Consider the following 14,131-nt stretch of genomic DNA (forward strand, 5'->3'; position numbering starts at 1 on the left):
ACAAGCATCTGTGTCTAATTTTTGTACTATCCCTTTAGGACATATAGGACATCTTTCTTAAACACCCAATACACTAGTACAGGTATCATGGGACTTAGAAATTGAGGGCTGTGCACGTACATATAGCCTATGCTTTTGAACTAAGATCCTGATCACCTGGACCAGACTGCATTCAGCTCATTATCTGCTATCCAGAACCTAAGGTATTAAAGGAACACAAAAGGGGGACTCGAGACAGGATTTTTTTTTTCTTTCTTTCTTTTTTTGACAGAAAGATAAAGTAGAGGCGTTGAATGTGTGTGAATTGTTTGATATTCTCAGAAACACAGATTTGAGTGCATTCACCATGTTTGAAGGCTGGAGTGTTGTGGGAGGCTGGGAGGTTACAAAATGTTTGTTTCCCCAATTCTTGGATTGTAATTCAGTGTAATTTTGCATCGTGATTATGAATATCTATGTCATTTCCCTAACCAAGTGGGAATCACTGGTTCTGTTGAACTGGAAGTCAGGTATGAATCATGCTCATGACAAGAAAAAATGGGGAAGAACTAGGAGAATAGTTCTCAGTCATGGTCAAGACACTCTTGCTTCTTACCTGCCCTCCCCTTGTTCTCAGAAAGAGAACCTAATTTTTCTTGGTTCATTTCTAGAGAGATTAGTTAAGACTGTATTTCATCCATTTGAGATAACAACCCTTGCCTGGAGGGACTCCCTGTGGTATAAGAGAAAACCATGGGTTTTAGAGATTTAGGACAGTCTAAGGAGAAAACAAGCTTATTTTAGGGAATGACAATAGACCAAAGATGATACCAAAGCTGCGCTTTACAAATAACATACATGTATTAATGTTACTATTCCAAAATACCCGTCTACACCCATGACATAGTATTAGTTAATTTTCCTTGTTAGAACAATTAAGTTATGATGTATTGAAATAATTTTAAATCTGTTTTGGAAATTTCCTTATTTTGTAGATAGTACTATATTACCTGTATATAAGCATGGACCTTTGGCAGTTTTGCAAATGAATTAAACATGGGACCTGAAATTATTGTGTAACATGAAAGTCAGTTTTAGTAGTTAAAGACATATCTATAAAAAAAAAGCACAAGAGATATATGTAGGATATTTATTTCATATTTAGGAAAGATATTCTGTAGAACACAGCACAAGGAATCTCAAAAATATATTGCCTATTTTAAAATTATGGATACCTATACTTTTCCTAAATTTATCTCCTTCTGTTGTACAGATACATAAAGACTTGACTATTTGAATGTATTAAGGAGAATTGAGTAGTGATATTATTTTTTCAACAACTTATGGTAATTTATTGTATACCAGTCAAATATTTATCAAAATAAATTTCAATATCTATTTTATTTTAATAAGAAACATATATAGATGGATAAACATATATGCACTTTTATATATATGATTTTTATAGTTTTTAAAATTTCCATTCATGATATATGTGAAATTAATAAAAAATATTGTGTATTCAAACATAATGTACACATTTACAAGCCCTATGGAATGAAACTTGATGGCAATTTTTTTATTCATGGAAACACAATACTATAAGCCCATAGTGGTTTTTTTTTTTCTCCAAAATGCAAATTGTAAGGCTTTTGTTAGACTTGTATTACTAGTTGAAGACCATATCAATGACACTACAATAAGAAACTAAGGAGCAGTTAATAAGCTGTGACATAATTTAAGAATCTCATTTTACTATTTATTTATTTACTTACTTATTTTTAAGTGTCTTGTTTTAAAAATCTGTGTACTAACAAAGTGAGCCAGAGAATTACATCAGCACTGTGTAATGTTTTGGTTGTGGAGAAACTTTGCCAAAACTACAGATAAAACAACTTGGTATATCAGCTTTCGTTGCACTGCTTCACGCCTTTCTTTTATTTTTCTCCAGTGTGATCTTGATCCAATATTTTCTTGCTTTTATTTCTGCATTATCTAAGTGTAATAGTTTATCCAAAATTTTTGCTGTGTTTTGTTATTTTGGTTATTTGGTATTTTTTTCTATTTACAAAACAAAAGTGTCTGCATACTTTGAGTGTGGTATACTTTCTGATATACCTCTTCTTAAAACAATACTTTTAATGGATGCCCTCATTGGCAACCCTCTCAGGATTCTTCTCACTCCTGAGAGCTTTTCCTGTATCCTTGCTCAATAAACTTCTATTGCTTTATATATATCATATATAAAATATAATATTTAATATATATTACATATATTATATATAAAAATGTATAAATATATATATACTTTTTAAAAGTCACTTTAAGACCAATTTCTAGTGTAGTTTACATAGTTGATCTTTTTTTCCCAAACCAATATATTTATTTTTCCTAGCACATTATTTTTCTCTGCTTCCTTGGGATTTCCTTTGTTTTCTCTATTTCAGTATTTTTTTTTAAATTTATAATTTCTGGTGATTTATGAGGTAAACATTCTGGTTTTGTTTCTTCTGGTGGTTCCTTTGTGCTTTCCAAGTAATAATATTTATACTACAGCATTTAATTTAATAATGCTTAAAGTCAAGTATAGACTATGACTAGTTAATTCATTAATCTGCTCATTTATTCAAAATTATTTATCAACATCTAATATGTGCCATCTTGCTCGACACTGCAGGTATAAAGTACAATCTGTGTAAATATGAAGTTTTATTAAATTGTGGCTGGTTCAAGAATATGATAAGATTTTTATAATACCATAATGTTAAGATAGTGAAAGACATTGATTCCATAAACAAATCTACTCCTTAACTCTAATCCTGGCACTTTGCTAATTACATGATATTAAGAGGCTGTAGAGGTTGACTTTCTAACCTGTCAAAGATAGAGTTGAGTCTTCCTGATATATGTTATACTAGAGGCTATTTGGGGGAACACAAAAAGAAAAGACATTTGCAAAATCATGTAGCTAATATGTCAGTATGATTTGAGTAAGAAATAACAAGCAGGGGTGCCTGGGTGGCTCAGTTGGTTAAGCAACTGCCTTTGGCTCAGGTCATGATCCCGGAGTACCAGGATCAAGTCCCGCATTGGGTTCCCGGCTCGGCTGACCCTCTCTCTTTCACTCTCTCTCTCTCTCAAATAAATAAAATAAAATCTTGAAAAAAAAAATTGCAAGCAGCAAGAGAGAACACTGCTCTGCCTATTTGGCCCATCATAAACCTAACCATGCTTCATGTTTAAAAGCATTGCTCTTTCCTCTTAGAAACTTTTCTGATATGCCTCAAAGTTAAAGTCATTGCCATTCCTTTCTGCCATTCTTTCTGTTCTGTATGATCTATGATTTTTGTAATGCCATAGAAGAGATCTTTGAAGAGCACTATTATAAACATGTTCATCCTGTGTCACTTTACTATTTCCAAAAAAGTTGTCCTTTGCAGTACCTAATCTGCCATCCCATGTGCAAATATATAAAGATAAAACATAGGTGTAGGCAGAAACACTGAACAAAGAACAACTTGCTATCTCTGATTCTTCCACTACTCTAAACAATGTTAATTATCTTCTTACGTGACTAGAAGTATATTCTGGGAAGAAACTGCAACTAATAATATGAATGTATATAAAAGGTGTGATGAAGGCCAAGGATGAGATTCAAAAAATGAGATAATTGAATCCAGTATTTTTTTATTATGTTATGCTAATCACCATACATTACATCATTAGTTTTTGATGTAGTGTTCCATGATTCATTGTTTGTGTATAACACCCAGTGCTCCATGCAGTATGTGCCCTCCTTAATACCCATCACCAGGCTAACCCATCCCCCCACCCCCTCCCCTCTAGAACCCTCAGTTCGTTTTTCAGAGTCCATAGTCTCTCATGGTTCATCTCCCCCTCCGATTTCCCCCCCTTCATTTTTCCCCTCCTACTATCTTCTTCTTTTTACAGTATTCTTATTTTAATGTGAGTTCCTCAGTACCCTTCTACTACTTAACTCCAAGAACATTGGCAGCCAACCATACAATCCTCCAGGATACAGATTTTCTGCAAAAATCAAAGGTCCCTGAGGAAATAAGTTATGATAACTAAGAATGCCTCCAATGGAGTAGAGTCCCTGCTTGAGCACTTTAAGTAAATCCTACCAATTGATGAAATTCATATCAGCTCTCTATAGCCTCTTTCTTAAGTGTGAATCAATATTCAAAGATTACCAGATATATGAGAAACTCCTCCAAAGTAAAAGACAAAAGCTATAAAAATAAATAATTGGAATTTAGATGATATAGAAATTATATATGAAGCATATACATATGTACATATATATATTACTGTCAGTTTCAGAAGATTCAGAAGAAAATAGGTTGTTGGAAATTTGTAATATTAGATTAAAAAAATGCCAAGACACTTGGGATATAGAGTTCAGGAATTTTTCTAGAAAATAGATTAAAAAATAAAGAGATATAATATAAAAATTTTAAAAGAAAATAAATGAGAAGAAGGGAATAAGGCCAGAAGATCCCATATCTAACTAAAAGTAATAGTAAAATAACAAGGACACAGTTGGGAAGATATTATCAAAAGTTAATACAGCACATAAAAAAGACTACAAAAACCAGAAATATATATATTTTTTAAAATAAAATTGCCTTCAATCTTAAAAAGAAAAAAGCTAATACAAGAAAATTTCTAAAACCAAAGGTCACAGATTTCCAGACCCAAAAAGGCCCAATAAATGCCTACACAATAAATGACATATATGCACACATACACCTCTATCATCACCATTACCAGCATTGACCGTGAAAGCATAGAAGTTTTAAAATGTTCTTATGTATTTCAGAACCAGAAAACAAATAAATGAAGAAAAGCAAAGAAGAATAGTTCATGTAAAAAGTATCAACAGCCCAGTGATGGGTATTAGGAGGGCATGTACTGTATGGAGCACTGGGTGTTATACCAAAATAATGAATCGTGGATCACTACATCAAAAACTAATGATGTATTGTATGGTGATTAGCATAACATAATAAAATAAAACTAAATTTAAAAAAGTATCAACAGTCCTCTTAATAACTATACCTTAAACTAGGAGATTGAGAATGCCTTTGAAATTCCGACATAAGAAACCTCATCTACATGGCGCCTCCATTTACTCAATAATGAAGTATAAATTAATAAAAATGCACCCTGGGCTCATAGTGAGGATGAAATGAGTTAATGTATATAGACTTCTTAGAACTTTACCTAGTACATAGTAAGTATAAATATAAATTATTATTAAAAAGAAGAACAATAAAAAATAAAAACTTTAAGAACAATAACAAATACATCCTAATCATATCTGTTGCATCACTGGTGAGGTAATCAATCAGTTCTACCTTAAGAAACACCCAAACGGAGAGGTTATAATAATTAATATTTAAATAAGATATTATAACAAATATCAATATGAGAGATCATAATGACATAAATCATAAGTGTAACACAATTACACTTGATCATAAGTTTATGAGCATTGTGTCTATATCTTTTTGTTTTAAAGTAATTAGGCGCAGTATCTGTGATAAAACCCAACACATAGTAGGTATTAAGTATGTATTGTTGAATGAACTGATAAATTAATGAATTAACAAACAATGGTTTAAACTTAGTTTAAACAATGTTTAAATAAACATGTCCTGGCATTTAAAATGTTTGTTTTCTTGTTATTACAATACAGTGTTTAACGGAGAGAAGAGACGGAGAGAGGGAGCACAACAAAGATTTTTTTTTTTTTTTTGGTATTTTTCCAAAACTCGGAGGGTCAAAAAATGAAACAAAGCAAAAATAAAACTTCAACCCTACAAGCTTCTTAATGTTTACACCAGCTTAATTATGATAATTCTGAACCAAACAGATGTAACACCAGCCTCATTCATTCTTAATGGGATCCCAGGACTGGAGGATATGCACATGTGGATTTCCTTCCCATTCTGCTCCATGTATATGGTGGCCATGGTAGGGAATTGTGGACTCCTCTACCTCATCTGCTATGAGGACTCCTTGCACAGGTCCATGTATTATTTTTTGGCCATTCTTTCCCTTACTGACCTTGTCATGTGCTCTATCTAGTACAATCCCTAAAGCTCTCTGCATCTTCTGGTTTCATCTCAAGGAAATTAGATTTGAAGAATGCCTAGTCCAGATGTTCTTCATCCATACCCTCACAGGGATGGAGTCTGGGGTGCTCATGCTTATGGCCTTAGACCGCTATATAGCCATCTTTTACCCTCTGCACTACTCAACTATCTTCATCAATCTTGTCATTGCAAAGGTTGGGCTTGCTACTTTCTTGAGAGCAGTGTTGTTCATCATTCCCTTGATTTTCTTCACCAAGAGACTACCCTATTGCAAGGGCAATATAATACACCATACCTATTGTGACCAGCTATCTGTAGCTAAGTTATCCTGTGGAAATATCAAGGCCAATGTTATCTATGGTCTGATGGCTGCCCTCCTCATTGGGGGCTTTGACATCCTGTGCATCACAATCTCCTACACCATGATCCTCTGGGCAGTGATCAGTCTCTCTTTGGCAGATGCTCGACAGAAGGCTTTCAGCACCTACACTGCCCACATCTGTGCCATTGTTTTCTCCTATAGTCCAGACTTCATCTGCTTCTTTTTTAATCGTTTTGAGAGCCGTGCAATCCCTCCATCTTGCCACATCATTGTGGCCAATATTTATCTGCTCTTGCCTCCCACAATGAACCCTATTGTCTATGGGGTGAAAACCAAGCAGATTCGAGACTGTGTCATAAAGATCTTTTCAGGTTCTAAGACCATCAAATCCCATAGCATATAAAAGAGACATTTTTCATGGAAGAGATGAAGGGGAAGGAAAATAATACTCTGTTGGCTGTTTAGTCAGGGTCTAAAGATGGCTTTTTAAGATTTCTGTTTTGTACTTGACAAGGGAAGGACCTGAGGGGACATTAAATGTTTTCAGAATCCCAAAGTCACTGATATGGCCCCACACACCCCATGAGTTTTTCACCTCCTCACCCCTGTGGAGAAATAGTCTCATCATTAACCCAAGTTCCCATGAACAAAACACAATGGGAAGTTGAGTAACTTAGCAAAAGAAATGAATAAATCAGAAAGAGGTAATCCGCTGCCAGGTGCCAGTTATCTTGTTTTCAAATAGTGATTAGAATTTCTAGTTTGAAAGATAGTTGTTACTTACCTCTGGAAAATATGTGCTTTATTTTTCTCATCATTACCAAAATTTCTCTATTTTCTCAATAACACCCTCTTGGTGGAGAAACGAGTAAGTACACTATGAGGTCATTAGTCTAATGAGATTTCAGCCTCTGGACTGTAATTTGGAAGTAAGTTAGTCATCTGACTATGTCTCCTCTAGAAAACTAAAGGGCCAAAGAAATTTGTCTATTAATTAAATAAAAGAAGAAACCCTGGAATCTGGAAGGAAGAAAAAATATAGTAAGAAAAAAAATGATACAGTAATCTTTTCTTCTCATCTTTAATTTTCTAAATTATGTTTGACTATTGAAGAAAAAATTATAACTCTGTTGATATGGTTCCAAATTTATGTTAAAAAATGTTTAAGCTAAGTACAAATGTGATAGGGTAAAGGGATTTAAAGGCAGGTAAAGGTTTATACTTCACTTGAACTGGCCAAATGATAACATCAGGAGACTGTGATGCTATGTATATAAATATAAAATATAGAACAACCACTGAACAATCTATGCAAAGAGATACACTGTAAAAACACTGTAAATAAATAATAAACGGACTTCTAAAAATACAAAATGGGCCTACAGAATGGAAGAAATGTTAGCTCCTCCGATTATTTGACCCTGTTATCATTATCAAATATCTGTCTTTGTCTCTTGTTGACAGTTTGACTGAAAGTTTATTTTGTCAGATATAAGTATGGACTTCATTGCTCTTTTTTGGTTACCATTTGCAAAAATATCTTTTTCCATCTTTTTCCCTTCAACCTGTTTATATCTTTATATCTAAAGTCTTTTGTATACAGCATATAGTTGGATCTTGCATTTTTAATCTATGCAATCACTCCATGTCCTTTGATTATGATGTTTATTTAACCCATTTACTTTTACAATATTAATGTTTGGAAAGGACTTACATTCTTATTTTGTTCACTGTTTTCTGTTTGTCTTTTAATTATTTTGTCTTTTTCCTTTCTTATTTCCTGTCTTTGTGTTTCATTAATTTCTTTGTTGTGACATGTTTTGATTTCTTATTTCTGTTATGTACCTTATATAGATATTTTCTTTGTGGCTACTCTGGGGACTGCATAAAATTTATATTTATTTATATTATTTTATGACCTAACCTATTTAAATACTACTCCTTTACATCTCTTCTATCCCCACTTTCTGTTATCAATGTCACAAATTACACTATTTTATATTTGTACCATTAGCGTTGTCTCATAGTTATTTTTTATGCTTTTATCTTTTAAATTCTACACTGGAATTAAGTGATTTATGTACTGCTATTACAGTATTACAGGATTCTGTATATATCTGCTTTTTACCAAGGAGCTTTATATTTTCATGATTTCATGTTGCTGTCTAGTGTCCTCTTGTTTCAACTTCAGGTCCCTGTAGCAATTCTTACAAGGTAGATCCAGTATTGATGAATCCTTCAATTTTTGTTTATCTGTGAAAGTCTCTATTTTTCCTTCATTTTTTAAAAAAAGATTTTTATTTATTTATCTGAAAGAGAGAGAGAGAGAAAGCATGAGAAGGGGGAGGGGCAGATAGAGAAGCAGGCTCCATGCTGAGCAGAGAGCCTGACATGGGGCTTGATCCCAGGAGCCTGGGATCACAACCTGAGCCGAAGGCAGACTTTTAATTGACTGAGCCACACAGGCACCCCTCTCCTTCATTTTTGATAGACAATTTTGCCAGATAGTATTCTTGGTTGGCAGCTTTTTTTTTCTTTCAGCACTTTAAATATATCATCTGACTCTTTTATTTTCTGCTGAAAATTGACTGCTAATTTTATAGAAGCTCACCTGTGCATGATGAGTTGTTTTTCTTTTGCTGCTTTTAAGATTCTTTGTCTTGACTTCAGGCAATTTGTTTATAATGTATGTCTGGACCTCTTTGGGTTTATCCTAGTTGGAATCTTTTAAGCTTTTTGAAGTTAGAGGTCTATTTTCTTCCTCAGATTTGGGAAATTTTTGGTGATTATTCTCCATATAAACTCACTGTCCCTTTCTCTTCCTCTTGTCCTTCTAGGACTCCCACAATACATATGTTGATTTTCTTGCTGATTTCCCACAAACGTCTTAGGTTTTCCTTACTTTATTTTCCTTTTCATTCCTTTTTCTTTTTGATCCTCTGACTCAATAATACCAAATGACCTGTCTTCAGGTTCACTGTTTCTTTTCTTTTTTTTTTTTCTGCTTGACCAAAACTGATGTTTATGCTCTGTAGTAGATTTTTTTTAATTGCATTATTGTATTCTTCCACTCCACAATATTTTTTGGTTCCCTTTTATAGTTTATTTTTGTTGATATTCTCATTCTGTTCAAGCACATTTTTCCTGATTTTGTTTTGTTGCCTGTTTGTGTTCTTTTGTAGTGTATGCAGCTTATTTACAATGATTATTTTGAATACTTTATCAGGTAATTCGTAGATCTCCATTTCTTTACAGTCAGATTTTGAAGATTTATTTTGTTCTTGTGTCTTGTTATTTTTGTTGTTGTTGTTGTGATTTGTGCATCTGAGAAAACAACAACTTTTTCCAATCTTCATGACCTTTCTTTGTATAGTGAAGACCTTCTCTCAAACCTTGTATGGGAATGCATTTTCCTGGGCTTAGGTGTGTAATTTCTCAATTATAGAGGTCAGCTGGTTTCTTTTTCAAGAGCTTGTAATTTCTTGCTCCCTCTAGTATCAGTCTACTTGTGGAACATACTTAGGCACTGCAATAAACCACTGAGTTCTCTTTTATTTTCAGCAGCCCCCAGAAATCCAAACAATCCTGAGTCTGCCAGTGTTCTAAGTCAGGAAAGAAATAGCAGTCCTTTAGGCAGCCCCTTGAAAATCCAGACTATTTGACATATATTCCACTCTTTTTTATTTCCTGTCCCAAGGAGGAAGGTATGAACTGGACACTTTCTCATGATTGTGCTGAGTAGTACTAGTTTCTGTCTACAGTATTACAAGTTTTCTGGAACTGCAACAAGTAATTGAGTTCTCTTTTGTTTTTGGTTGCTCCCAGGCATCCAAAGTATGCTGGTTCTGACAAAAATACTAATTCAAAGGGACACATGCACCCCAATGTTCATAACAACATTATCAACAATAGCCACATTATGGAAAGAGCCCAAATGTCCATTGACTGATGAATGGATAATCATGTGAGAGAGACAGATATATAATGGAATATTACTCAGCCATCAAAAAGAATGAAATCTTGCATTTGCAATGATGTGGATGGAGCTAGAGTGTATTATGCTAAAAAAAAAAACAAGTCAGTCAGAGAAAGACAAATACCATATAATTTAACTCACATGTGGAATTTAAGAAACAAAACAGATGAACATAGAGGAAGAGGGAATTAAAAAAAGAGAGAGAAGGAGGCAAACCATAAGAAACTCTTAACTGTAGAGAACCAGCTGAGGGAAGATGGGTGGGGAATGGGCTAAATGGGTGATGGATATTAAGGAGGGCACTTGTTGTGATGAGCACTGGGTATTATATGTACATGATGAATCACTATATTCTACTCCTGAAACCAATATTGCACTAAATGTTAACTAACTAGAATTTAAATAAAAATTTGAAACTAAAAAGTAAAAATTAAAATAAAAAATAAAAGAAATAAAATATTTTTTACTTATTGCAATGCAGCTGTTCTTGGCGTTGGGCTTCCATGGGGTATTATGACTTCTTAAGTAGTTTCTGGAGTTCTAGAAGTTTTTTGGACCATATATTGTTAAATCAGTGTATCTAGAAGTGAATAAGGTCTGGGACTTCCTATTTTTCCCTCTTGCTGATGTCCTCAATATTTATTCATGGTTGTTAAAAAATCCTTTAATAATAAGAATAGAGTGCAATGTCCTCAGTTTGATAAAGGTCATCTATGAGTCTCCTAAAACTAATATTATTCTTAATAATGAAAGGTTGGATGTTTTTCCCAATGTTGGGAACATAGAAAGGATATTTGGTCTCATCACTATTCAAATGAAATTCTGGTCAGTGCAATAAGGCAAGAAAAGAAAAGAAAAGTCACACAAATTAGAAAGCAGGAAATTATAATGTCCCTATTTGCAGATGTTATGATTCTGTATGTAGAAACTACCAAGGAATGTGGCAAATGGTATTTACACATGTGATGAGCATAGCATAACATATAGACTTGTTAACTCACTGTGTTATAAACCTGAAACTAATGTAACATTGTGTGTCAACTAAGTTTTAATTAAAAAAAAGAAAGAAGGGACTCCTGGGTGGCTCAGTTGGTTAAGCATCTGCCTTCAGCTCAGGTCATGATCCCAGGGCCCTGGGATTGAGTCCCACGTTGTGTTCCTTGCTCAGTGGGGAGCCTGCTTCTCCCTCTGCCTGCCACTCCCCCTTCTTGTGTGTGCTCTCTCTCTCTCTCTCTCTGTGACAAATAAATAAATAAACTCTTTAAAAAAGAAAGAAAGAAAAGAAAGAAAGAAAGAAAGAAAGAAAGAAAGAAAGAAAGAAAGAAAGAAAGAAAAGAAACTACCAAGGAATCTACCAAAAAAATCCTACTACTAAGAGTGTTCAGTGTTCTTTCTACAGGAAAGAAGATACATATACAAAAATAAATTGTAGCACCCAGCCACCCCATCCCTCCCACCCCCACCACTCCGGTAACACTCAGTTTGTTTCCTGAGATTAAAAAAAAAAATCAATTGTAGTTTCATAAGCTAGTAATAAAAAAATAAATTGAAAATTCAATTACAGTTGCTGAATAAAAGAAAATACTTAGATGTAAATCTCAGAGACTTTTACAGGACTTGTATGCTAAACACTATACAGTCTTGATGAGAGAAATCAAAGACAATCTAGGTAAATGGAGAGGCATACCATGTTTATTGATGTACAGATGTTAATTCTTCCCAAATTGATACACAAGTTTAGTGCACCTCCTACAAAAAGCCCAACAAGATTTTTTGTTTATATTGAACAAGATTATTTTAAAGTATATATGTATCTATATAATATATATAAAGCATATATATTTAGTATATAAAGTATATATATAGAGAGAGAAAGAAAGTCAAATTGAAAAATAATGAAAACAAAAAAGAACAATCTTCTCAATTTCAAGATTAATTATATATCCATTGTAATAAAGGCAGTGTGGTATTGCAGAGAATAGACACATAGATCAATGCAACAGAACAGAGAACTCAGAAATAGAAAACAACACAAAACAGAAACACCTTACAATTGTACTTACACAAAAATGAACTGAAAGTGGTTCATGTTATAAAAAAAAAAAATGGAAAGCTCTAGAATAGTTTTTTAAATTATGGGCAAAATCTTCAGGACCTAGAGCTAAGCAATATAGACTTGACACCAAAATAACAATCCTTAAAAAAACTGATAAATATGTCTATAAAAATAAAAAGTTTGCTTTGCAAAAGTATATAGGACAGCTATATCTGGGAAAAAATATTTACGAAACACATACCTGAGAACAGGACTAGCCTGTGTGTGTGTGTGTGTGTGTGTGTGTTTGTGTGTGTGTGTACTCAACAAACAAAAAATCCCAACCTTTTAGAAAATAGGCAAAAATTATATTTCACTGAAAAGGATATGCAGTTGAAAAATAGATATATGAAAGAATATTTAATATGGTTAGTAATTAGTTACATGAAAATTAAAATCGGGCTGCCTGGGTGGCTCAGTCCTTAAGCATCTGCCTTCAGCTCAGGTCATGGTCCTGGTGTCCTGAGATCGAGCCCGGAATTGGGCTCCTTGCTCAGCAGGAAGCCTGCTTCTCCCTCTCCCACTCCCCCTGCTTGTGTTCTCTCTCTTGCTGTGTCTCTCTCTGTTAAATAAATAAATAAAATCTTTTAAAAATAAAATCATAATGGGATATCACTATACAACTACAATGACTAAAATAAAAAATAGTCACAATATCAAATGCTAGTAAGGTTATAGAGAAACTGGATAACTCATAGACTGTTATACATTGCTCGTGGGAATTAAAAATGGTACAGCCACTCTAGAAAATAACTTGACAGTTTCATAAAAATTTAAATACCCAATCCATAAAACTTATCAATGGCATTCTTGAACATTTATCCCAGAAAAATGAATACTTATGTTCTCACAAAACCTGTAAGCAATCATGACAAGAGCCAAATGGCAAAGTTGAAACTCCAAAAGTCTGTCCTTAATAAAAGCAATGAAAAACCATAAGAATCCATTTTCTCAGAACTCTCATTACTAATCAGAGGTTTACAGAAGTTGGAGAAACACTTAAGAAAAAAACAACTGAATCTCAGTAAGTGAGCTTTGTGTTACTTTTTAAAATTTAAATTCAATTAGCCAACTTATAGTACATCACTAGTTTCAGAGGTAGTATTCAATAATTTATCAGTTTTATACAACACCCAGTGCTCATCACATCACGTGCCCTCTTTAATGCCCATCATCCAGTTACCCCATCCTGTCACCTGCATCCCCTCCAGCAACCCTCAGTTTGTTTCCGATAGTTAAGAATCTTTCATGGTTTTTCCCCCTCTGATGACTTCCCATTCTGTTTTCCCTCCCTTCCCTTATGGTCCTTTGCCCTGTTCCTTATGCTCCACATATGAGTGAAACTGTATGATAATTGTCTTTCTCTGATTGACTTATTTTGCTCAGTAAAATACCCTCCAGTTCCTTTTTAATGGTGGTAAATTTCTCCCAACGTAAAACTACCTATTTTAGTAATTTTAAACTGTACAACTGAGTGGCTGTAGTACATTAGCAATATTGTACAACTATTACCACTATATAATTCCAGAGCATTTCTATTACCCCAAGAGGAAACCCTGAATCCATTAATCAGCTACTCCTATTCCTTCCTCCATACCTTTCCCCCAAGCTTTGACAACTACTAATTTGCTTTTTGT

General features: G+C 33.7%; 1 protein-coding gene across 1 annotated transcript; it reads left to right on the top strand.

Annotated features, from left to right (window-relative positions):
- The first annotated feature begins 5,856 nt into the window (after positions 1-5,856).
- Positions 5,857-6,826, top strand: LOC113914839 (olfactory receptor 52N4-like). The gene is given in 2 exon segments (XM_035722998.1): positions 5,857-6,084; positions 6,086-6,826. Coding segments are annotated over 2 exon segments (969 nt in total).
- Positions 6,827-14,131: the final 7,305 nt, after the last annotated feature.

Source organism: Zalophus californianus, chromosome 11 (genome assembly GCF_009762305.2).
Source record: "Zalophus californianus isolate mZalCal1 chromosome 11, mZalCal1.pri.v2, whole genome shotgun sequence".
In the NCBI taxonomy this organism is placed as follows: domain Eukaryota; kingdom Metazoa; phylum Chordata; class Mammalia; order Carnivora; family Otariidae; genus Zalophus; species Zalophus californianus.